General features: G+C 42.7%; 1 protein-coding gene across 2 annotated transcripts; it reads right to left on the reverse strand.

Moving 5' to 3' along the window:
• Positions 1-182: 182 nt before the first annotated feature.
• Positions 183-27,136, reverse strand: tollip (toll interacting protein). 2 transcript variants are annotated; one of them, XM_060877189.1, is made up of 6 exons: positions 26,991-27,136; positions 12,333-12,482; positions 6,606-6,788; positions 5,232-5,384; positions 4,157-4,247; positions 183-1,971 (listed from the first exon to the last, which is right to left on the reverse strand). In XM_060877189.1, exons 1-6 carry the CDS (start codon positions 27,021-27,023, stop codon positions 1,739-1,741), a joined length of 843 nt encoding a protein of 280 aa, XP_060733172.1. In that variant the 5' UTR covers positions 27,024-27,136; the 3' UTR covers positions 183-1,738. The 2 variants fall into 2 exon arrangements, with proteins under 2 accessions (XP_060733172.1, XP_060733176.1); XM_060877193.1 differs by lacking the exon at positions 26,991-27,136 and adding an exon at positions 12,694-12,777.
• Positions 27,137-27,744: the final 608 nt, after the last annotated feature.

Raw genomic sequence — 27,744 nt, forward strand, 5'->3', positions numbered from 1 at the left:
AAAAGATTTGCAGGAAATTTTAGCATGTGTGATGGGATTATAGGTGGAATATCGAAATAGAATGAAAATAAAACTTCGACGTGTGCCTTCTGTTTATTAGTTGATCTCATTTTATTTTTGTAGAATAAGAAATTATTTGCAACTGATGCAACGTATAAGCGATTATACAAACACCAAAAAAATGAAGACGAATATTCTTTTGTTTTATTGTAATTATTGTGTATACTGTTCAAATTAAATCAGACATATTTTCAGAAAATAAAGTGCCAAAGAGTTCAAAATCACTGCTCTTGCACGAGCGGAATAATCATAATGTAGAAATTTAAACATCACATCCTCACTACAGGACTAATAAATACATTGTTATCTTTTTACTGCAGCAACATTTTCAAGCAAGAGCTTACCATATGATTTAAAACAACAAGCTTGATCTAAGAACTTCATGGGTTTACAACTTGACAACATTAAGAAACAATCAAGTGAGTCTAAATTAAATGTCAATGATTCGAGGAAAATCTTGGACTTTCTGTAAGAAATCAGTGGTTGATCTTCACGTGCAATTTGATATGTAGAATATGAGACATGTCTAAGATCAAAAAATGAGACTTGCATTCGGTTTTGCATTCGTAAGGCCAACGATGGCACCACTTTGGAAAAGGAGTCATGAATGGCTTAGAGGAATTTTAGAGCCACATACTGAATCTGATCTCTTAGTCTTACATGAGAACTTCAAGACTTTCATGGAATATGGCAACATCTGCTATGCGGAAAAAAAAAAGACAAAAAACAAACAAAAAACAAACAAAAAAACAAAAACATAATTTAACATGAACACAAATAATGCTGACCTCGCAAATATACCTTTGATAAGTTTGTTTCTTTAAAACCTTTGGCATTGTGCATGTGTCCAATTTTATCGAGTATGGAACTGTGGTTAATGTGTTTTGTATATATACAAATAGTGCTTTTAGCATTTATTTTTGTGAGTGCCTGTGAAATGAATAAATTAAAATATACGCCTGAGTGTAAATGTTTGTTTAATTTAATTTTTTAAAACAATTCTTTTAAAGGCTAATTGGATTTGAAAGCTCATGTCCAAATTCCTCTTAACATTTCCAGTAAAAAGGCAACAATTTATAATTATTGGCTGTTTATTTTGGGAAATACATTTAATTTACCACAGCATGATGTTGAGCTAAGTGACGATAAACTCAGTCATAGATCATTTATTAAGATTCTCAATGTCCCACTATGACTCTGCTTATAGACGTGAAACCTACAGATAGAGTGTTATTATACTGTCAGTTGACTAAAGCCACAGACCTGAGGGGCAAAGTTACCATGAGTGAGCTAAAGGGAAGAAAACATTGTTCAATATTTTGCAACAGGGTGATCTTCATAATTCTGCCATTATTAATTGATCTGCCCTAAATATATTTGATTATCTTCAGAATATAGCACAATGCATTAAATATATCCATTATATAAGACAGGGAGCTCTCTGAGAGGGTGAAGCCGGACTATATAAAAAACGGTGAACCATAAAACCACGAAAACAAGAATGGAACCAAATCGTGATTATCTTCAGGGGAAAAAAGCATCAATGAGCACTGCTATTGGAACATAAAATCCTGTAATGCTGTGTTTATTACGGTCTTGATGGACACGCAAGAGAAAAAACATAACTCTTTTGTTAGGGAATGACACGCTGAGTGCCTTGTGTGTGTTTTCAATACAATCAGACCTCTTCAGCCATCTGCAGCAGAGAATTAATGGCAGCGTCCTTGTTCCCCTGCTGTGCCTCAATCACGCTGCGGATCACTTCCTTATCCAGGTTAGGGAACATGTCACTCAGGGCCTGCAGGTCCTCCTCGCTGTAGGGGGCACTGTGAGGGGCACTGATGGGCATCCCCATGGGCATCCCCATGGGCATCACACCCTGGTTATAGACACCTGGCACACCTGGCACACCTGGAAGAAGCATCACAGAGTTTTAGCATACATGAAAAGATCAGCCCAATAAATAATTATATAACATTGTAATCTATAGTATTAATGACACCAAAGCGCAGGTGAATTCTGGTATCCGATTTGTTAGAAGGTGAACAGTACTTCATAACAGCTTCATCTTAATGCCCTACTCGCTCTAATCCCTAACGAAATTTACACAAATTCAGCAGTGCTACATAAACTCAGATTAATAATAAACTGATTAGAAAAACATAAAACTGTTGCTTGTGACATTTTTTTTATTTAACATAACTCTCCAAACTACAGAGGAATTGAAGCTTTTGAGTTTTCTCTGTAAAATGATAGGCTGTATGTTTAAAGCCTGAATGTCAATTTTTAATCAATTAAACATTCTAATTGTTGGAGAATTTCTGTGGGACAAGTAAAAAAATAAGACAACCAATACTGATACAATTTCCATGCAAATCTTTTATTTTCTCACTTCTATCCTGGCAGACGTTCCAAGCATGCTCACAGATAGCCGAGTCACTGTAGTGCATATATGTCAAGCTCAGGCCCGCGGGTGTAATTATATTTGGCCCGCGAGATCATATCAAATGTGCATTACAGCTGGCTAGCCACATGCTCCGCTAATACTACAAATACCAGAATGCCTTGCCACTGTATTGACGCGTAGTCACGAACAGCAAGCGCCAATCATTCTCTGTTGACAGTCGTAACATAAGAAGACACTATGAAACGAAACATTATGAGAAGTATAAGAACCTATATATAAATATAAAGACCTGATGTGTCTTTTATTTCAAATTTAATTTCTTATGTGTTTGTAATATCAAGCTCTGGTTGTTCCAAATCCTGTGTTCAAGCAAAACTAAAGTTTGTTTCCATATAAAAAAGGTTGAACATTACATATCAGTTGCAGGTAATTTTTCAATATATATTCAGTTTGGCCCATGACTTTATCTCAGTTTTATATTTTCGCCCACTGTGAATTTGACACCCCTGCTATAGTGGCTGGATGAAGCCTTGTAAATGTTAGAGGAGGCCTTTAAAGGAACCCTGCATGCTAAAATACCTATAAATGAACATCTGAAACTTAAAGTGCGTATACACTACTGAGTGCTGAGAAATCCATGGGGTTTCTGCAGAGTATCTGCCGATTTCTTTTGAACAGAATTATCTCCATGATCAAATACAAAAATTGTGTACATGCGATAAGTTCACAGATTATTGCATGTTATATTTATTTGCTTTGTTGTTGTTGCTGTGAACACGGTCGAGGGGAGTAAGTGAAATCCAGGTTCGATGCAAAACTCAGTCTAATGAATGTACTTCATCCTTAGTCAGGACTGATGCCCCCTTTACACCAGAAAGAAACTGGTGCCGGTTTGAAGTTAGTTCCACTGGCGAGCCTTCTAAGAACCAGTTTGCCTTTACATGGGCTAGAGAGCCGTCACAGAGCCGAGTCTTACGTCACTGTATACAACGTTATACAGCAACGTTAGCGCAGCAGCGGCAAACACAAACACAACATCAACAATGGCGGATGTTGCTTTACTGTTAATGCTCATGGCTTTGTGAACCTACATTGGCATCCAAATGTGGCGAATCCTGATTTAAAATGATTTAAAAATGGTGCTAACAACGTTCTCTTTTGTCTTGTTGGTCACAGTAACCCCGCCCCCAGCCCCTGACGCAAGTGGTTCTTAAGTCTAGACCAGCATTGTTTCGGTGCTACTTAAGAACCACTTTTCCTGGTTCAGAGCCGGTGCTTTGGGTGTCAAAAAAGAAAGAACTGTTTTTAAATTAGGCTCTGGCTCTGAAACAGCACTCACACTGCCTTGGTGGAAAAGAGGCATGAGTCACATGATCCCATGACATTCAGATTTCTTCACTACTTTCTGAAGATTTTCGTTGTGCCCTAAAACAGAGAACACCATGGTATGCTTTTCTTCCCCAAAGAAATCATTTCCTCATTTGCATCACTTCCCTCTGTGCTTATTGTCTTTGTTGTGAAAATTCTATATCCAGGAGAGCAATTTTATAATTGTAGAGGTAAACAATCCTGATTCCTCTCTGCTGTGACTCGGTCTGCTTCCACCAAGTCCACCTTCCTACAGCAGGTCAAGACGTTTTGTGGTTTGACTTTAGATAATAGATTATGAAGATAATAACAAGCTCATACCTGCAATGGGCACGTAGCCGACACCCTGCTGGTACACTGTGGGCATCAGGACCACAGGCTGGGGTGGCATGATCATTCCCGCTGGCACTGACTACCACCACATGAACAAAGAAAACGAGAATTAGAATGTGTAAAATAAGCCTGTATAACTGCAGTCTGAAGCTCAGTTTATTCAGGTGTATGAAGTTTTAAGCCTGATAGTGACACGACTGTACAAGAATACAGACGCTGGGTATTTATCATTATTTATGGACAGCGCTCTGTTTGTGTCCTCTAGTCTCCTGTGCTGGTGATACAAATGAATCATTATGAAATCCTTATGAGTCTATGGTATGAGCAGAATGCCATTAATATGCTATAGGGAACTGAGCAATCTTCACAGTATTTAAAAATATCTCTAAAAAAGTCTAAAAAAAAAAAAAAAAAAAAAAAAAAAAAAAAGGCTTCAGACTTCTAAGAATTAAAGCTCTTCCACCTTGTATGTCTGAATTTAATCCTTTAATTTTAAAATTACATGAGGGACTTGAGATGTGGTTAATGAATCAAGCCAAAAATCTTAAATAGAATAATGTGTAATATATTTGTAGCACAGTTTGTTCTTTCCTCTCAGAAATCAATGACCCATTTTTTTTTACTGTTCAAAAACATGTCTGATGTATTAACCATGTGATAATGCCCATAAACTGAATCTCTATGTTTTGTGTTAATGTAATGGAACTGAATGTACTGCTAGAAAATTTATCATTCTACTCATTACGGACACTAATGACATGTGACAAACACACTGCATGACGCAGTGTACAAAATGACACTTACACATCTATATTATTACACAACTGCACTATTGTTGTTGTTTTAAGGTGTTTTCGGACACACCCATAGTGCTTGTCCTGACAACTCTGGCTTCTCTGAACCACAGAGCAAAACAGCAAAATTACAGCAAGATGTCCAAACTATTTCTTTTGATTGCAACACACCTGGAAATGCTACAATGATGGTACACAAAAGTACACAACACAGTGCAAGATCATTCATACTGAAGAGCTGTGTGTGTGTACAGTATAATCAGACTCACTGAGTAAGACATGACTAGGTTAATCATGCCTTCCTTATCGTCTCCTTGTCTTCCGCTCAGGCTGTACCACTCGTCCACCACGCTGCCTTCCCTCAGGCTCTCTGGGATAGTCACGTGAGTCCAGGCAATGCGATCGTCCATGGAAAATGCCCTCTAAACACAGTGACATAGAAGTGACTCATTTCCTCATACCACACACCCTCCTCACACACAGGCCTGTGATACTGAGGCATATATACGCACACCATTGGGTTTGTGTTTTATTAACACCTCATCATTTATAAATAAAATGAAGAATCAAGGGGAAGGTGTACAGGACAGTGGTGAGACCGGCCATGCTGTATGGTTTAGAGACAGTGTCACTGAAGAAGAGACAGGAGTCAGAGCTTGAGGTAGCCGAACTGAAGATGTTGAGGTTCTCTTTGGGTGTGACAAGATTGGACAGGATTAGGAACGAGTACATCAGAGGGACAGCCCATGTTGGACGTTTGGGGGACAAAGTTAGGGAGGCGAGATTAAGATGGTTTGGACATGTTCAGAGGAGGGAGAGTGAGTATATTGGTAGGAGAATGTTGGACATGGAGCTGCCAGGCAGGAGGCAAAGAGGAAGGCCAAAGAGGAGGTATATGGATGTAATTAATGAGGATTTGAAGCTAGTGGGTGCAAGTGTTGAGGATGCAGAAGATAGGGTTAGGTGGAGAGAGATGATTCGCTGTGGCGACCCCTGAAGGGAAAAGCCGAAAGAAGAAGAAGATTTATAAATAAAATGTGTTATTGCGAGGTGTGTGTGTGTGTGTGTGTGTGTGTGTGTGTGTGTGTGTGTGTGTGTGTGTGTGTGTGTGTGTGTGTGTGTGTGTGTGTGTGTGTGTATATATATATATGTATATGTATATGTATATATATAGTGGTAGCTCAGTGGTTAAGGTGTTGGGCTACTGATCGGAAGGTCATGGGTTCGAACCCCAGGTCCACCAAGCTGCCACTGCTGGGCCCCTGAGCAAGGCCCTTAACCCTCAGTTGCTCAGTTGTAAGTCACTCTGGATAATTGTGTCTGCTAAATGCTGTAAATATATATATACATACATATATATATATATATATATATATATATACATACATACATACATACATATATATATATATATATATATACATACATACATACATATATATATATATATATATATATATATATATATATGTATATATACACCTCGCAATACCACATTTTATTTAAAAATGATGAGGTGTTAATAAAACACAAACCCAATAAAACATGGTTAAATGAGAGAGTTCTCAGAATAAGATAAAGACCCCAAAACTCCGCTAGTTGAATGTTATCACTGTGGTTGTTCTGATTGTTATGAACTGAACCTCGTCAAAGATTTCCAGGTAGAAGGAGTCGACTGCAGGAGGCAACGGACACTGAATCACTTTGTTCCAGCGTGGGTTTTTGGCTCCGTTATGTGCTGTAGGTGTTTCATACACGGTGTAGCCGAGCCGAATTCTGCAGTATGGGTCCATGCGCGTCATGCCGTAATTCTTAGCCAACTTCGCCTGGAAAAGAAAGAATTTCAGTTCAAACACATGAATAAGACATTGTGTGTTTTACCTTTATTCAGCAGCACTCACACACACACACACACCGCACACACTCCTCACAGACACACCACACTCCTCATACACACACCACACACACACCTTACATGTACACACCACACACACCACACACACACCACACTCCTCACACACACACTCCACACATACACACACCACAAACCCCTCACATAAACACACACTATCCTCACAGACACACACTCCTGACGCACACCATACAGACACACACTCCTGACGCACACCATGCAGACACACGCTCCTGACGCACACCATACAGACACACGCTCCTGACGCACACCATACAGACACACACTCCTGACGCACACACACCACACACTCCTCACGCACACACACCACACACTCCTCACGACCATACAGACACACACTCCTGACGCACACCATACAGACACACACTCCTGACGCACACCATACAGACGCACACTCCTGACGCACACCATACAGACGCACACTCCTGACGCACACCATACAGACGCACACTCCTGACGCACACCATACAGACACACACTCCTGACGCACACACCATACAGACACACACTCCTGACGCACACCATACAGACACACACTCCTGACGCACACCATACAGACACACTCCTGACGCACACCATACAGACACACACTCCTGACGCACACCATACAGACACACACCAGACACACACTCCTGACGCACACCATACAGACACACACCATACAGACAGACACTCCTGACGCACACCATACAGACACACACTCCTGACGCACACACCATACAGACACACACTCCTGACGCACACCATACAGACACACACTCCTGACGCACACACACCACACACTCCTCAAGCACACACACCACACACTCCTCACGACCATACAGACACACACTCCTGACGCACACACCATACAGACACACACTCCTGACGCACACCATACAGACACACACTCCTCACGCACACCATACAGACACACACTCCTCACGCACACCATACAGACACACACTCCTCACGCACACCATACAGACACACACTCCTCACGCACACCATACAGACACACACTCCTCACGCACACCATACAGACACACACTCCTCACGCACACCATACAGACACACACTCCTGACGCACACGCACCACACACTCCTGACGCACACACACCACACACTCCTCACGCACACACACCACACACTCCTGACGCACACCATACAGACACACACTCCTGACGCACACACACCACACATTCCGGACGCACACACACCACACACTCCTCACGCACACACACCACACACTCCTGACACACACCATACAGACACACACTCCTCACGCACACCATACAGACACACACTCCTCACGCACACACACCACACACTCCTGACGTACACACCATACAGACACACACTCCTGACGCACACACCATACAGACACACACTCCTGACGCACACACCATACAGACACACACTCCTGACGCACACCATACAGACACACACTCCTGACGCACACACACCACACACTCCTCAAGCACACACACCACACACTCCTCACGACCATACAGACACACACTCCTGACGCACACACCATACAGACACACACTCCTGACGCACACCATACAGACACACACTCCTCACGCACACCATACAGACACACACTCCTCACGCACACCATACAGACACACACTCCTCACGCACACCATACAGACACACACTCCTCACGCACACCATACAGACACACACTCCTCACGCACACCATACAGACACACACTCCTGACGCACACCATACAGACAGACACACACTCCTCACGCACACCATACAGACACACACTCCTGACGCACACCATACAGACACACACTCCTCACGCACACCATACAGACACACACTCCTCACGCACACCATACAGACACACACTCCTCACGCACACCATACAGACGCACACTCCTGACGCACACCATACAGACGCACACTCCTGACGCACACACCATACAGACACACACTCCTGACGCACACACCATACAGACACACACTCCTGACGCACACCATACAGACACACACTCCTGACGCACACCATACAGACACACACTCCTGACGCACACCATACAGACACACACTCCTGACGCACACCATACAGACACACACTCCTGACGCACACCATACAGACACACACCAGACACACACTCCTGATGCACACCATACAGACACACACCATACAGACAGACACTCCTGACGCACACAATACAGACACACACTCCTGACGCACACCATACAGACACACACTCCTGACGCACACACACCACACACTCCTCAAGCACACACACCACACACTCCTCATGACCATACAGGCACACACTCCTGACGCACACACCATACAGACACACACTCCTGACGCACACCATACAGACACACACTCCTGACGCACACCATACAGACACACACTCCTGACGCACACCATACAGACACACACTCCTGACGCACACCATACAGACACACACTCCTGACGCACACCATAGACACACACACTCCTGACGCACACCATACAGACACACACTCCTGACGCACACCATACAGACACACACTCCTGACGCACACCATACAGACACACACTCCTGACGCACACCATACAGACACACACTCCTGACGCACACCATAGACACACACACTCCTGACGCACACCATACAGACACACACTCCTCACGCACACCATACAGACACACACTCCTCACGCACACCATACAGACACACACTCCTCACGCACACCATACAGACACACACTCCTCACGCACACCATACAGACACACACTCCTCACGCACACCATACAGACACACACTCCTCACGCACACCATACAGACACACACTCCTCACGCACACCATACAGACACACACTCCTGACGCACACGCACCACACACTCCTGATGCACACACACCACACACTCCTCACGCACACACACCACACACTCCTGACGCACACCATACAGACACACACTCTTCACGCACACACACCACACACTCCTCACGCACACCATACAGACACACACTCCTCACGCACACCATACAGACACACTCCTGACGCACACACACCACACATTCCGGACGCACACACACCACACACTCCTCACGCACACACACCACACACTCCTGACGCACACCATACAGACACACACTCCTCACGCACACACACCACAAACACTCCTCACGCACACACACCACACACTCCTCACGCACACCATACAGACACACGCTCCTGACGCACACACCATACAGACACACACTCCTGACGCACACACCATACAGACACACACTCCTGACGCACACCATACAGACACACACTCCTCACTCACACCATACAGACACACACTCCTCACGCACACGCACCACACACCCCTGACGCACACACACCACACACTCCTCACGCACACACACCACACACTCCTGACGCACACCATACAGACACACACTCCTGACGCACACCATACAGACACACACTCCTCACGCACACCATACAGACACACACTCCTCACACACACCATACAGACACACACTCCTCACGCACACCATACAGACACACTCCTGACGCACACACACCACACATTCCGGACGCATACACACCACACACTCCTCACGCACACACACCACACACTCCTGACGCACACCATACAGACACACACTCCTCACGCACACACACCACACACACCACACACTCCTCACGCACACACTCCTCACGCACACCATACAGACACACGCTCCTGACGCACACCATACAGACACACAATTCACAATTCCCCTAATTCACAACACACGCATTCCTTACACACAACAAAGACTCAACACATACACACACTCCTCACGCACACACCACACGCTCCTCACGCACACACCACACGCTCCTCACGCACACACCACACGCTCCTCACGTACACACCACACGCTCCTCACGCACACACCACACGCTCCTCACGCACACACCACACGCTCCAAACGCACACACCACACACTCCAAACGCACACACCACACGCTCCTCACGCACACCACACTCCTAAATAGACACCACACATACAACCACACACACCCCCACGCCTTATACACACAAACACCACACACTTCTCACACGCAACACACACTCCTCACACATACTGACCTGTCATACTGACAGTATATATAATGTATTGTAATACTGATAAAGTATTACTTATTACTTAAAGTAAAGTATTAATAGTAATAAAGTATTACTTAAAGTATAACTTATCAGTTAAAACACTGATAAGATGTTAAAAAAACAACAACAATAAAACACGAGGGTTAAATGAGAGAACATTTGAAATGTGTGACTCAGTCCTCAGATATTCAGGCTCTGCCCACAGCCTACAAATTTAGCAGATTTTACACAGCAGTTTAAATGTCATATAGGTGTTACTGCAATGCTGGAAGCTTCATTTCAGGTTTAATGTTGAAAATATTCTGAGATGTTAACACCTTTTCTTCTTCTTCTACATTACAACAACAGTGTAGATGAACTAAATAACTGGATAAGTGGCTGTAATATATTCCACATAGACATTAGAACAGCTTTGTCCTGCTCACATGACCATTTAACCAGATCATACATAAATCCTTTATTATTCCTAAGTTTAGTGTTAGTCTCATTCTCTCATTCTGTATTTGTTTAATTTAAAATCTGCCTCATGTTGTGTTCAGATCAATTTTATAAGTGTAAACTTATAAAGTGTACACTTATAAGTGTAAAATTGTTTTTTTAGATTCATACATCGACAGGATTTCAAAGCAGGACAATTGTTCACGTGTTGATGCGTAATGTTTAATGGGCGTTTGGTTTGTCGTGAGTTCATCGCCCACTTCTGAAAAGGCATAAAAATTTAAATCTAAAATAAATTGATGTGTAAAACGTGTGACTCAAATGTCATACATTCACGTCCCGCCCAGCTGAGACGCCATCGGTGTTAGAAAGTAAATTAATTCCTATTCAATCTTAAATGTCATCTGTTCTCAATGACGCATCACATCTTCCACACTGGTGCTGACAGGAAGGACTTGTTTATTTCAGTATACAGCACAGAAGGATCCATGTTTATTGTCCTAACTGAATTTAGTCTAGAACTCCAATCTCTAGCCTCTTGGCAAAATCTTCATCTGCCCAGAAATCAGAGGATTTACATACATAGTAATATATCTCCAATCATAGCTGTGTAGCATTTTCTAAATGTTTAGGTGACCCATCTTCTTATTGGCTACATTGCCAAGCTGAATCAGTTTACTATCTAGTAATAAAACTCACAGGCTAGTTAGCATTCTTTAAGTGTTTTTCTCACTGTGTTGTCTTGTAACATTAATATTCTGTATATATTCAGCCTTGATAAAAAATATTCTAAATTTGAAAACTCAAAATTCAAAACTGTATGAACTATGTTTATGAAAATGGCTTGAACGGTAAGCGTGTAGTCAGTCATGTAAAAAAAAAGTTTAACTGTGGTTTGTGAGAATCGAATACCTGCACGACTGTGATGCTGATCCGACCCATGGAGTTGAGGCTGCCTCCATACTGCAGTTGCTGTGCCGTATGAGCATCCATCTGCACCTGCTGCTGCTGGACAGTCGGAGTGATCCTCAGGAAGTCCATTGGAAGTTCTCCGATGAACACCTGAACACACACATGCATCTTTAACAGCGTACAGTTCCTCAGCACATAAAAGTTTTGATTAGAGCAGAACGGAACAATTAGCACAGAGAGTTTGCATGAATATCTGAAGGAGTCTTCTAAATTCCTCTTAAGATGGTCAATCAAGATAAGAAATGGTTCTTTTAAATCATACCCATACTCAGACGATTAAATCGGATCACTGTAATCATACCATGTTCTTAGGTGGCACTAGAGCTCAGATATGTTTTCATGTACCCGGCGCAGGCATCTGATGCTCCTGCTTTCGCTTACATGTTTAAAAAGTCACTTTAAAGAGGCGTGTTGTACAGAAGTGCATCTACAGGACTAACAGCCTAGTCAGGTTACAAAATTCCCCTGCTGTTATGCTGAACTGAACATGATGTAATACACAAGGCATGTGTTGTGCAGTAATTAAGTAATAAACTGGACAGACTGGAAGAAACAACAAAAAACATCACCTGGTAAGAATATGTCTGCATACCTGCTGAGACTCGGCGACTTAGACTTCAACAGCAGATCATAAAACTCCAATGAATTGGTGTGTTGTGGTGGTGTAACAGTGTGGTGGTGTAACAATGTGGTGGGTGGTGTAACAGTATAACAGTGTAGTAGTGTAACAGTGTTGTTGTGTAACGGTGTAACAGTGCGGTTGTGTAACGGTGTAACAGTGCGGTTGTGTAACGGTGTAGCAGTGTGGTGGTGTAGCGGTGTAACAGTGTGGTGGTGTAACAGTGTAACAGTGTGGTGGTGTAATGGTGTAGCAGTGTGGTGGTGTAACGGTGTGACAGTGTGGTGGTGTAACGGTGTGACAGTGTGGTGGTGTAACGGTGTGACAGTGTGGTGGTGTAACGGTGTGACAGTGTGGTGGTGTAACGGTGTGACAGTGTGGTGGTGTAACGGTGTGACAGTGCGGTGGTGTAACGATGTAAGTGTGTGGCGGTGTAACAGTGTGGCGGTGTATCAGTGAGTAGTGTAACGATGTAACAGTGTGGTGGTGTAACGGTATGACAGTGTGGTGGTGTATCGGTTTGGCGGTGTAACAGTGTGGCGGTGTAACAGTGTGGCAGTGTAACAGTGTGGTGGTATAACGGTATGGGGTGATAAAAGTGTGGGGTGATTAAGGATGAATGCTTTTCCAGCACACACCTGGTCACTTAGTGTCAGCTGAGCATCGTCAGAATGTCACACTCACTCACTCTCGCACTCACTCAGTCACTCACTCTCTCAGTCACTCACTCACTCAGTCTCTCGGTCACTCAGTCTCTCAGTCACTCACTTACTCAGTCACTCACTTACTCAGTCACTCACTTACTCAGTCACTCACTTACTCAGTCACTCACTTACTCAGTCACTCACTTACTCAGTCACTCACTTACTCAGTCACTCACTTACTCAGTCACTCACTTACTCAGTCACTCACTTACTCAGTCACTCACTTACTCAGTCACTCAGTCTCTCACTCAGTCTCTCACTCAGTCTCTCACTCAGTCTCTCACTCAGTCTCTCACTCAGTCTCTCACTCAGTCTCTCACTCAGTCTCTCACTCAGTCTCTCACTCAGTCTCTCGGTCACTCAGTCTCTCAGTCACTCAGTCACTCAGTCACTCAGTCGCTCACTCACTCAGTCTCTCACTCACTCAGTCTCTCACTCAGTCTCTCACTCAGTCTCTCACTCAGTCTCTCACTCAGTCTCTCACTCAGTCTCTCACTCAGTCTCTCGGTCACTCAGTCTCTCGGTCACTCAGTCTCTCGGTCACTCAGTCTCTCGGTCACTCAGTCTCTCGGTCACTCACTCAGTCAGTCGCTCACTCAGTCAGTCACTCACTCAGTCAGTCACTCACTCAGTCAGTCACTCAGTCAGTCACTCACTCAGTCACTCAGTCGCTCACTCAGTCACTCAGTCGCTCACTCACTCAGTCACTCACTCAGTCACTCACTCACTCAGTCACTCACTCACTCACTCACTCACTCACTCACGCAGTCTCTCGGCCACTCAGTCTCTCAGTCACTCACTCACTCACTCACTCACTCAGTCACTCACTCAGTCACTCACTCAGTCACTCAGTCACTCAGTCGCTCACTCACTCAGTCGCTCACTCACTCAGTCGCTCACTCACTCACTCAGTCACTCACTCAGTCGCTCACTCAGTCGCTCACTCAGTCACTCAGTCGCTCAGTCACTCACTCAGTCACTCTATCAGTCACTCAGTCAGTCTCTCAGTCACTCAGTCAGTCTCTCAGTCACTCAGTCTCTCACTCACTCAGTCTCTCACTCACTCAGTCTCTCACTCACTCAGTCTCTCACTCACTCAGTCTCTCACTCAGTCACTCACTCAGTCTCTCACTCAGTCTCTCACTCAGTCTCTCACTCAGTCTCTCACTCAGTCTCTCACTCAGTCTCTCACTCAGTCTCTCACTCAGTCACTCACTCAGTCACTCACTCAGTCGCTCACTCACTCACTCAGTCGCTCACTCACTCACTCAGTCGCTCACTCACTCACTCAGTCACTCACTCAGTCACTCACTCACTCAGTCACTCACTCACTCAGTCACTCACTCACTCAGTCACTCACTCACTCACTCACGCAGTCTCTCGGCCACTCAGTCTCTCAGTCACTCACTCACTCACTCACTCAGTCACTCACTCAGTCACTCACTCACTCAGTCGCTCACTCACTCACTCAGTCACTCTATCAGTCACTCAGTCAGTCTCTCAGTCACTCAGTCAGTCAGTCACTCACTCACTCACTCAGTCTCTCACTCACTCAGTCTCTCACTCACTCAGTCTCTCACTCAGTCACTCACTCAGTCACTCACTCAGTCACTCACTCAGTCTCTCACTCAGTCTCTCACTCAGTCTCTCACTCAGTCTCTCACTCAGTCTCTCACTCAGTCTCTCACTCAGTCTCTCACTCAGTCTCTCACTCAGTCACTCACTCAGTCACTCACTCAGTCACTCACTCAGTCACTCACTCAGTCACTCACTCAGTCTCTCACTCAGTCTCTCACTCAGTCTCTCACTCAGTCTCTCACTCAGTCTCTCGGTCAGTCACTTACTCAGTCACTCACTTAGTCACTCACTCACTCACTCAGTCACTCACTCAGTCACTCACTCAGTCGCTCACTCAGTCACTCAGTCACTCAGTCGCTCACTCACTCAGTCACTCACTCAGTCACTCACTCACTCAGTCACTCACTCACTCAGTCACTCACTCACTCACTCACTCACTCACGCAGTCTCTCGGCCACTCAGTCTCTCAGTCACTCACTCACTCACTCACTCACTCACTCAGTCACTCAGTCGCTCAGTCACTCACTCAGTCACTCACTCAGTCACTCACTCAGTCTCTCACTCAGTCTCTCACTCAGTCACTCACTCAGTCACTCACTCAGTCTCTCACTCAGTCTCTCACTCAGTCTCTCACTCAGTCTCTCACTCAGTCTCTCACTCAGTCACTCACTCAGTCACTCACTCAGTCACTCACTCAGTCACTCACTCAGTCACTCAGTCTCTCGGTCACTCAGTCTCTCGGTCACTCAGTCTCTCGGTCACTCAGTCTCTCGGTCACTCAGTCTCTCGGTCACTCAGTCTCTCGGTCACTCAGTCTCTCGGTCACTCACTCAGTCAGTCGCTCACTCAGTCAGTCACTAAGTCAGTCACTCACTCAGTCAGTCACTCACTCAGTCACTCAGTCGCTCACTCAGTCACTCAGTCGCTCACTCAGTCACTCAGTCGCTCACTCAGTCACTCAGTCGCTCACTCACTCAGTCACTCACTCAGTCACTCACTCACTCAGTCACTCACTCAGTCACTCACTCACGCAGTCTCTCGGCCACTCAGTCTCTCAGTCACTCACTCACTCACTCACTCACTCACTCACTCAGTCACTCACTCAGTCACTCACTCACTCACTCACTCAGTCACTCACTCAGTCACTCAGTCGCTCACTCAGTCACTCAGTCACTCACTCAGTCACTCTCTCAGTCACTCAGTCACTCAGTCAGTCAGTCACTCACTCACTCACTCACTCACTCACTCAGTCTCTCACTCGCTCAGTCTCTCAGTCGCTCAGTCGCTCAGTCACTCAGTCAGTCTCTCACTCATTCAGTCTCTCACTCACTCAGTCTCTCACTCACTCAGTCTCTCACTCACTCAGTCTCTCACTCACTCAGTCTCTCACTCACTCAGTCTCTCACTCAGTCACTCTCTCAGTCACTCTGTCACTCAGTCACTCACTCAGTCACTCACTCAGTCACTCACTCAGTCACTCACTCAGTCACTCACTCACTCACTCAGTCACTCACTCAGTCACTCACTCAGTCACTCACTCAGTCACTCACTCAGTCTCTCAGTCAGTCTCTCAGTCAGTCACTCACTCAGTCTCTCAGTCAGTCACTCACTCAGTCACTCACTCAGTCACTCACTCACTCACTCACTCACTCACTCACTCACTCACTCACTCACTCACTCACTCACTCACTCAGTCTCTCGGTCACGCAGTCTCTCGGTCACGCAGTCTCTCGGTCACGCAGTCTCTCGGTCACGCAGTCTCTCACTCACTCAGTCTCTCACTCACTCAGTCACTCTCTCAGTCACTCTCTCAGTCACTCTCTCAGTCACTCTGTCACTCAGTCACTCACTCAGTCACTCACTCAGTCACTCACTCAGTCACTCTCTCACTCTCTCACTCACTCACTCTCTCACTCACTCACTCACTCACTCACTCACTCACTCACTCACTCACTCACTCACTCACTCAGTCACTCACTCAGTCACTCACTCAGTCACTCACTCTCTCAGTCACTCACTCACTCTCTCAGTCACTCACTCACTCTCTCAGTCACTCACTCACTCTCTCTCTCATTTGTATTTAAAAAGGTGACTTTTCGCCAGCGGTATGCAAATATGACACATCGTTACAATCACCAAACTAAAATAAAAAAACAAACACTCGGGTCTCGAGTGAAAGGTTTAAGATGAGATCATTTCTTGTTTTGCTGATTATGTCACAGCATCATAACTCATAACAGCAACAACTCATTATCTTATTGACAGCATTTAAAAATCATTCTGTTCAATAATGTTCACGTTTCTGTGGTTATAGAAACAGCAGAATAAATAATAATAATAATAATAATAATAACGATAATTAAAGCTGCAAGCAGCATTTCCCGGGTTCAAGCGGGAAAAAGGGAGTTTAAGGCCTTAAAAGAATTTCACATACACAAAGTGACCCACAAGTTACAGAGGGTGGCAACCGCTCCTAACCTAGTGTCTCTAATACAGAAAAGCTTACCAACGTGTTGCACAATATATGTCATGTGAAGTACTCACCTGTCCAGTTTTCCAAGTCATATCCATAAAGCGAAGAAACACAAGCATCCAGATGCAGAACAAGTGACCCGCAAGTCACATACACAAATGACCGGCAAGTCACATACACAAAGTGACCCTCAAGTCACATACACAAAGTGACCGGCAAGTCACATACACAAAGTGACCCTCAAGTCACATACACAAAATAACTAAGAAATTGGGATACATGAACAGTCTGACATACTAAAACCGAATGAACAACAATAGAGCCCTCTAATTGAAGCTGAATGTGCTTGGAGGAGAGCACTAATTCTAGAACACTGAGAGCACTGATTCTAGAACTGTGTTCGGACTGTGATGTCACACAGGATAATGAAGATTGACAGGAGATGTCCAATGGTAGGGATCTGAAAAGATAGATAGTGGAGCAAAGAGAGAGAGAGAGAGAGAGAGAACAAGAACAAACAATCGCCGCGGTTTTTGAACTGTGACCTCAGTTTGACCTCTTTCACATTTGTCCCAGGTTTGGTGTTGATAGCTCATTTAGTTCTTGAGTTATTGACATTTTAGTAAAACTGGCTCATCACAGTCCAAACGTTTTGGGCCCCTTAAGGACCCTCAATCAAAATTTTGATTCTCATAAAGACCTTTCTGATTCTGGTTCTGATTCTGATTTTGCAAGAATTTTGCCTAAACATACTTGGCAATAAAGACCTTTGTGATTCTGATTCTGATTCTGATGTTGCAAGAATTTTGCCTCTAGGCCTTACGATTCAGCACAAAATTGGGTTTTTGGACTGTTGGTGGCGCTAGACGGTTTGAGCTAGACACACCAAAGTTGCTACATTAACTTCTTAGACTGGCCTCTACATGTCTTTCTACAAAATTTCATAACTTTCCTACGTACGGTTCTATGGGCTGCCATTGACTTCAATGACGGACGGACGGAAGAAGAAGAAGAAGAAGAAGAAGAAGAAGAAGAAGAAGAAGAAGAAGAAGAAGAAGAAGAAGAAGAAGAAGAAGAAGAAGAAGAAGAAGAAGAAGAAGAAGAAGAAGAAGAAGAAGAAGAAGAAGAAGAAGAAGAAGAAGAAGAAGAAGAAGAAGAAGAAGAAGAAGAAGAAGAAAACTAACGATAACAATAGGGGTCTACGCACCTTCGGGGCTTGACCCCTAAATATAGCTGCAAGCAGCGATACCGGGGTCAAGCCGATCAGATGCGCTCAGAACATGTCGCTGATGAACCATACCAAGTTTCGTAGCAATATGGAAATGTATTGGTAAAATACTGAACTTAACGTGAAAATTCAAAATGTGTGTGTGTAAGTGTGTGTAGGTGTGAGTGCGTGTCTAAGTGTGAGTGTGTGTGTGAGTGTGTGTGTAAGTGTGAGTGTGAGTAAGTGTGCGAGTGTGAGTGAGTGTGTAACTGTGAGTGTGTGTATGTGAGTGTGAGTGTGCGAGTGAGTATGTGAGTGTGCGAGTGTAAGTGTGCGAGTGTGAATGAGTGTGTGTGTGTGCGCGTGTAAATGTGTGTGTGTGTGTGTTCCTCGTATTTGAAAACATACTTGGCAATAAAGTGTGTATGTGAGTGTGTCTGTGTGAGTGTGAGTGTGCATGTGTGTGTGTCTGTGTGTCTGTGAGTGTGTGTGTGCGTGTGTGTGTGTGTAAATGTGTGTGTATGTGAGTATGTGTGTGAGTATGTGAGTGTGTGAGTGAGTATGTGAGTGTGCGAGTGTGGAAACTTGGTATGTTTCATCAGCGACATGTTCTGAGCGCATCTGATCGGCTTGACCCCGTGTGTGTGTGAGTGTGTGTCTGTGTGTGTGTTTGTGTGCATGTCTGTGTGTCTGTGTGTGTGTGAGAGTGTGAGTGTAACTGTGTGTGTCTGTGTGTCTGTGTGTGTATGTGTGTCAATGTGTGTGTCAGTGTGTGTGTGTTCCTCGAATGTGAAAACATACTTGACAATAAAGTGTGTGTGTGTGAGTGTGTGTGTGTGAGAGTGTGTGTGTGTGTGTGAGAGAGTGTGTGTGAGAGTGTGTGTGTGTCAATGTGTGTGTATGTGAGTGTGTGTGAGTATGTGAGTGTGCGAGTGTGTGTGTAAATGTTTGTGTGTGTGTGTTCCTCGTCTGTGTGTGTGTGTCTGTGTGAGTGTGTCTGTGTGTGTCTGTGTGTCTGTGTGTGTGTGTGAGAGGGTGTGTGTGTGTGTGTCTGTGTGTGTGTGTGTGTGTGTCTGTGTGAGTGTGAGTGCATGTGTGTGTGTCTGTGTGAGTGTGTGTGTGTGAGTGAGTGTCTGTGTGTGTCTGTGTGTGTTTGTCTGTGTGTGAGTGTGAGAGTGTGTGTGTGTGAGTATGTGAGTGTGCGAGTGTGAGTATGTTTTCGATTGTGAGTAAGTGTGTGTGCGTAAATGTGTGTGTAAATGTGTGTAAGTGTATAAGTGTGTGTGTGTGTGTGAGTGTGTGTGTGAGCGTGTCTGTGTGAGTGTGTGTGTATGTGAGTGTGTGTGAGTATGTGAGTGTGTGTGTGTGAGTGTGTGTGTCTGTGTTTGTGTGTGTGTGAGTGTGTGTGAGAGAGTGTGTGTGTGTGTGTAAATGTGTGTGTATGTGAGTGTGTGTGAGTATGTGTGTGTGTAAATGTGTGTGTAAGTGTGTGTGTTCCTCGTCTGTGAGAGTGTGTGTGTCTGTGTGAGTGTCTGTGTGTGTCTCTGTGTGTGTGAGTGTGTGTGTGTGTGTGAGTGTGTGTGTGAGTGTGAGTGCGTGAGTGACTTCAATGGCGGAAGACGGAAGAATAATAATAAGAAAACTAACGATAACAATAGGTGTTTACGCCCCTTCGGGGCTTGACCCCTAATAATAAAAATCCTAACAAAAACAATAGGTTTCCAGCGCTTCGCACTTGAACCCTAATTAAAGCTGCGAGCAGCATTTCCCGGGTTCAAGCATTTAAGGCCTTTGGATTGACATGACAATATATGTCATGTCATGCTACAGAGGGTGCCACAACATATGTCATGTGAAGTACTCACCCGTCCAGTTTTCCCTAAAATAAACAAAGTCATATCCATTAGAGATGAGCCGGATACTTGGCTGAAACGAGTATCCGGTACAGATAAAGCACTTCTGCCGAGTACGAGTATTATACGAGTAATACGAGTCAATATCTGTGCTCGGATTGTATGAAAACCATCATTGGCTAGCTGATTGTGTCAGCGTTCTGTGATAGGCTAGTCACAGCGCCCCTCCCCTACAGTGATAGGCTAGTCACAGCGCCCCTCCCCTACAGTGATAGGCTAGTCACAGCGCCCCTCCCCTACAGTGATAGATTACCAGTTAAAGCCCCGCCCATTTCAAGACAGGCCATTCAAGACTGGTGTTGATAGCTCATTTAGTTCTTGGTCCATTATAAACCACGAAGTGTTGCTTATGATACAACTGTTTCGTCAAGGGAAAGAATACACTATGAATGAGCTTTTCTAACTCCAGGCTTGAAGAGGGCAGAGAACCCAAATGTATAGGTGGAACTTATGATTTAGCCAGCGTTGCTGGAGGGGCTGCTTTCACCTGCACACCTGCCAAATGGGCATGGGTATAAAAATGTTTGTGGTTAGCGTTGCCACTTCCTTTATTGCTTGTATTCCTCGACTTGAAAACAAGAAACACTCAGCTCGTTGTTCAACCCTAAAGACGCACCTGGTATGTAATGTTTGGGATGATTTGCTATGTTGCATTTAGTGTTTAGCACAAATCAAATGTTTCATTCTAGTAGAAGTGATTATTCATTTCATTTTGAATGTATCTTTAGTGCAGATAATGTGGCAGTGGAAGTAATTGTATGAAGTGTTGGATTACATTGAGATGTTTAAACAATCCCTTTACTTAAAAGCTATGCTTTGTTGCCTTGTCATGCATTGTTTATTGTGTGAAGTAATGTATGTTTATTTTCTGATTATCTTTAAGGTTATCAACCTATCGTCTATCGCCTATTGTCTATTCCTTAATCTGTGGTCCATAATCCTATGCCATTCATTTCATTCAATTACACTCAACAATTCAACTGTTTTAACATATTACCAATGCCATCAAAACCATCTGGAAGAAAAATAAAAATACCAAAAAGGAATTGAGTTGTCCCTTTGCATCCTTCAAGTGTTGAACAAGCCGTTTTCAAGTTTGGGTAGAGCTGAAGTGTTTAAGATAACTTGACAACAACAGAGGATGTTTTTGGTAAACTAAAAGAAGAAAATCATGGTGGTGTTGGTATTTATCACAGAGAAAATGTCAAAGCTTCTTTAGTTGATTTACCTTGTGTTAACATTGAATATCTAATGTGCACTGTAGAATAATTAAACACAACTGGTCGTATACCAACCACAATCATATAACATGCTGTTGTTTAGAGAGAAGTTGATTTTCTTAATTAATCACATGAACTGCTTACCAGGTGGAAAAATAATTCTAGGAGACTTTAATGAAAACCTTTTTAATAATTCAACTATTCATGATGTCATGCTACATTTTGGTTTCACACAAATAGTTAAAAATGCTACAATAGAAAATGGCACATTAATAGACCACGTATATATAAAAGATATTGTGTTTGATAAAATAAAGATTGATATCATGCCTACATACTTTAGCTATCATGACTGCATTGTGCTGAAGTGTACAATTTAAAACAATGTCCATCTAATGGGGGGATACATCTTCATATCATTTGTTGGGTCTAAATTTTCTGAACCACTTTGCTTGTACAATCAGTGCTGTAAATTAAATCATTCATTAAATATATAACATATGTATATTTAAAAAACTACTTTTGCAAATTCTATGGGTTTTTACTTAATGTCAATGAAAGGTTCAGTGAAATTCCTTAAACGCTTGAGCCCCGGGAAAAGGGGGCCTCAATTAATATTTGTGTTTGTTGTTTTGTCCTTTTATTCTTGTATTCATTAATTGTTCATTGCTTATTTTTTCATTCATCCATTCATTTATTCATTCATTGATTCATTACTTTCTTTTGTTTCTTTTATATATATATTATTGTTTAAAATACCTAATGTTCTTTTGCAATGAATTTGTATGAACACTTATTATATTATTGTCACTAATCAAAAATAATTGAACTAATTGATGAAAAACAAAATCAAATCAATTAAAAAATCAATTAAAAAAAACACAATTTACAGCGTAACAGTGAACACAACAATGTATATAAAAACAAGGAGATGAAAAATAAACTGGAAATCGTGATGCTTCCAACTTCCAACCCAGAGCCCGACCTGCCTTCAGACTCCAAACCTGCATTCACTTATCATCCCACACCTTAAACACATTGCAGACTCTATGTATGTGCATGGACTGAAACCACACCGACACTACTATCATTGAGGATTGTGGTATGAGCTGGATCTCTACTGAATTATTGTTATGTGATGAGTTGAATTATGCCATGTTGCAAGATCTACTTGCCGTTCCATTATCATCATTTCATCTCTGGAAGTACAAATAAACAGGTAAGATTTTTATGTTTTATGTTTTAATCATGTATTTTAACATAAAATGCCAAGATTCCCACTTTAAAAAGATATTCTATTTGAATGTTAAAAAAAATTTAAAATGACTTAATTTTTTTTTATGTATTTCCAGCATAAGACATTTGGTGTACCTGTACACAATAATTTTTTGATTAAAAAAATAAAAAATTATTGTGTACTTTTCCTAAAAAAAGGGAATAAAAAAATAACTCATCCTTTGCAACATTTATTATAACATCTGCATCACTAACAAGAACAACACCAGCTCCACTTCCAACCCAGAGGCCAGCCAGCCTTCAGAGTCCACTACAAGGTGATAACCTGACTATTTGTCAAGCACAAATTTCTTCCCACAACCAAAACACATTGTGGAATCGGATCATGTACACGGCCTGGACAATGTACATATAACTGAAAATTGTGTTATGAGCTGTATTTCTGTATCTCAGTTCCAAATCATCATCATCTCTGCTAGCTCCATCAAGCTCCAACTGTCATTGATTATTATCAATGCCTACATAAACATGGACAACTTTACTTATTTCAGTCAGGCTCATTGTTTCATCCTACCTCTTAACTGTGTTTATTTTCATAGATCTTTTCTCCCACTCAATTCATCCTCTGTTTCCTGCATCCATCATAAACGTCTACATTGTGAGGTTTTCTTCAGCAATATTCATATCATTGTTGTGGATCAATGTTTATTAAAATTTATGACATATTTAACTTATAATCATTTTTTCTTTATTATGTCACTGACTTTGTATATAGATAATGTCGTCATTTACAAACTTCAATTAACAAACTTAACTCCTTCATATTTTAATGTACTGTATGTGCTTTTAAATTTATTTTTATATTCTGTATGTACTTATTTTTTTATGTATTTCCAAATTGTGTAATTTCTAATTTTTTTAGATGACATGTTTTTTATAATGCAAATGATATTTTATATAACTGCGTTTTTATTTTCACAGTTTGTATAAAAAATGTATTCTGATAGAATTGTTTTTCTAAAAGTAACAGTTTGCTTTGTATAAGGTTTTAAATAACTTTTTTATTTTACTTTTATTGTTACTTTATTTTCTTTAATAATTTTCAGCAATATCATTAAATACCAAGAGTAGATGTAATCCCAACTAAGAATATAATGAGTTTATAATAAATGCATGAATTATTTCTTTGCAATAACAAAGACTGTGTTTATTTTCATTTCATTTTAAGTCATGAGCCAATTGTTGTGAAACACAATTTCAAAGTTTTAGGGGTTTAAGAGTTATGGGCACAAACACATTGAGGGGCACTGAAGTGCCTCAAATTGGCCAAATTAAGGCCTTAAAGGTTTGGTCCCAGGTTTGGTGTTGATAGCTTATTTAGTTCTTGAGTTATTGAAATTTTAGTAAAACTGTATCCCAGTTTCTTAGTTATTTTGTGTATGTGACGCGAGTCACTTCGTGTAAAGATTCCAATGATTCCGTACCGGATAAAGCACTTCTGCTGAGTACGAGTATTATACGAGTAATACGAGTCAATATCTGTGCTCGGATTGTATGAAAATCATCATTGGCTAGCTGATTGTGTCAGCGTTCTGTGATAGGCTAGTCACAGCTCCCCTCCCCTACAGTGATAGGCTAGTCACAGCGCCCCTCCCCTACAGTGATAGGCTAGTCACAGTGCCCCTCCCCTACACACATACAGATGTATTGTGTTGCTGTGTCTCGCTCTGCTCACTCACAGTCACACACAGAACAGCTCTCTGTCTCTCCCTCAGTCACTCGAGTTCGCGGGTCTTTTCCGTTAATGTTTAGGGTTTCTTCAGCTTTTTACTTCGGGTTGTAACGTTAATAATACGTACTTACTAACCATTAGAGTTAGTAGAGACTCGCATTGCATCTCTGCCTATCGGAGATTTTTTTTCTTTTTTAAACCTTTAGCTGTCTCTAACCAGTAACCAGACACTGAGTGTCTGACACATTTTTGCTGTATTTCATAAAAATATAACGGCAGTAAGCTAGTGTTATAAATATTACAAATTAATTATTACCGGTTAAAGCCCCGCCCATTTCAAGACAAGCCCCACCCACTCCGAGTTCTCAGAATCCAATCAGAATCAGAATCTTTGCCTTACAAGTCAGCACAAAATTGGGTTTTTGGACTTTTTTTAAAAATGGTTGTTTTTAGTGATTTTTCCGTTATAGCGCCACCAAGTGGCCAATCGCCGCGGTTTTTGAACTGTGACCTCTTTCACATGAGTCCCAGTTTTGGTGTTGATAGCTCATTTAGTTCTTGAGTTATTGACATTTTAGTAAAACTGGCTCCTCACAGTCCGAACATTTTGGGGCCCCTTAAGGACCCTGAATCAAAATTTCGACTTTTTTTCGAAGATTATTGACATTGAGACTCCAGAGAATATTACTGCACTGGATTGGTCTCGACCAGGCGAAAAACCTAGGACTAGTTAGCAAAAGTAGGTTTCGGACAAAATGCGCTATAGCGAAAAAATTTAATGGCGCAAATGAAATTGGAGATATACGTTTTTTAAGTCATGAGCCAAGGATTCCAATGACATAAAGCACTTGAGGGGTTTTGACATAAAGCATTTGAGGGGACATAGGGGTTTTAGGGGTTTAGGGGTTATGGGGACAAACACGTTTTGTCCGATTCCGCTGAGATTTTGGCCCTGAGTAACTGTGACCAGTACTACCATCTGACCAAGTTTGAGCTCTCTAGGCCTTACGGTTTGGGCTTCACGACCGTTTCTAGTGCGGACTAATAATAATAATAATAATAATAATAATAATAATAATAATTAAAGCTGCAAGCAGCATTTCCCGGGTTCAAGCGTTTAAGGCCTTTAGGGAGTTTAAGGCCTTAAAGGATTTTCACATACACAAAGTGACAAATAAACAAAGTCATATCGGTGAGTCTACAATCCTCGTGCGAAGCAAAACGAAGTATGAAAACATACTTGGCAATAAAGACCATTCTGATTCTGAGACTTTGCCTTATGAGTCAGCACAAAATTGGGTTTTTGGACCTATGGGCACAAACGCGTTTTGGGGCGCTGAAGCGACCCAGATTGTCCGATTCTGCTGAGATTTTGGCCCTGAGTAACTGTGACCAGTACTACCATCTGACCAAGTTTGAGCTCTCTAGGCCTTACGGTTTGGGCTGCACGACCGTTTCTAAGGCGGAATAATAATAATAATAATAATAATAATAATAATAATAATAATAATAATCCTAACAAAAACAATAGGTTTCCAGCGCTTCGCGCTTGAACCCTAATAAGACGAAGAAAACTAACGATAACAATAGATGTCTACCCCCCTTCAGGGCTTGACCCCTAATAATATGTAACAGGTTAGCTGTGTGGCTAACATCGCAACACCATTAAATATTACTTCCCACCCACATTCGAAAACAATCTACTGATTGGTGCAGCCTTGCAGAAATGGACCTCCAGCCAATCAGAGCGCTGGACCGCAATACAACTAACCAATCATAGAGAAGTAGGTGGGATTTTAAAAATACAGTTCAGGAAAAAAAAAAACGCTGACCGAAAACTGCCTTATGTACTTACTTCGTCGGTTTTCTTCAATTACTTAAGCTCAAGCCAATAAAAGAGACGTATAATCACTCACCTGTCCTCTCTGAGTGCTGATCGTGGTTGCCATATTGTGCGAAGTCAAGCAAATCTAATACAATATGACTCGCGTCTACACTGTATGTTGTTATGCTCTTCTTCCTCTTTAATGTTTACGGGTGCAGAGCGGAACACACCGCCCTCTACTGGTTCGAAATCCTATTGCTAGAAATTAAAAAAGTGGCATAGGCTTCCAGACAACACACATTCATTCATTCATTCATTCATTCATTTTCTACCGCTTATCTGAACTACCTCAGGTCACGGGGAGCCTGTGCCTATCTCAGGCGTCAAGGCAGGATACACCCTGGACGGAGTGCCAACCCATCGCAGGGCACACACACACACACACCCACACACACACTCTCATTCACTCATGCAATCACACACTAGGGACAATTTTCCAGAGATGCCAATCAACCTACCATGCATGTCTTTGGACCGGGGGAGGAAACCGGAGTACCCGGAGGAAACCCCCGAGGCACGGGGAGAACATGCAAACTCCACACACACAAGGCAGAGGCGGGAATCGAACCCCCAACCCTGGAGGTGTGAGGCGAACGTGCTAACCACTAAGCCACCGTGCCCCCCAGACAACACACAAAACAATAAAAATGTGATGAGAATAAAAAATACACATATGTAGATACAAATAGACGACAATAAATAAATAAATAAATTGTATGTACAGTTGTGCTATAGATGATAGAATGGAATAGAATGAGATGCAGAGATTTACTAGGATGGAGGTG

This window comes from Tachysurus vachellii, chromosome 1, assembly GCF_030014155.1.
Source record: "Tachysurus vachellii isolate PV-2020 chromosome 1, HZAU_Pvac_v1, whole genome shotgun sequence".
Lineage (NCBI taxonomy): Eukaryota > Metazoa > Chordata > Actinopteri > Siluriformes > Bagridae > Tachysurus > Tachysurus vachellii.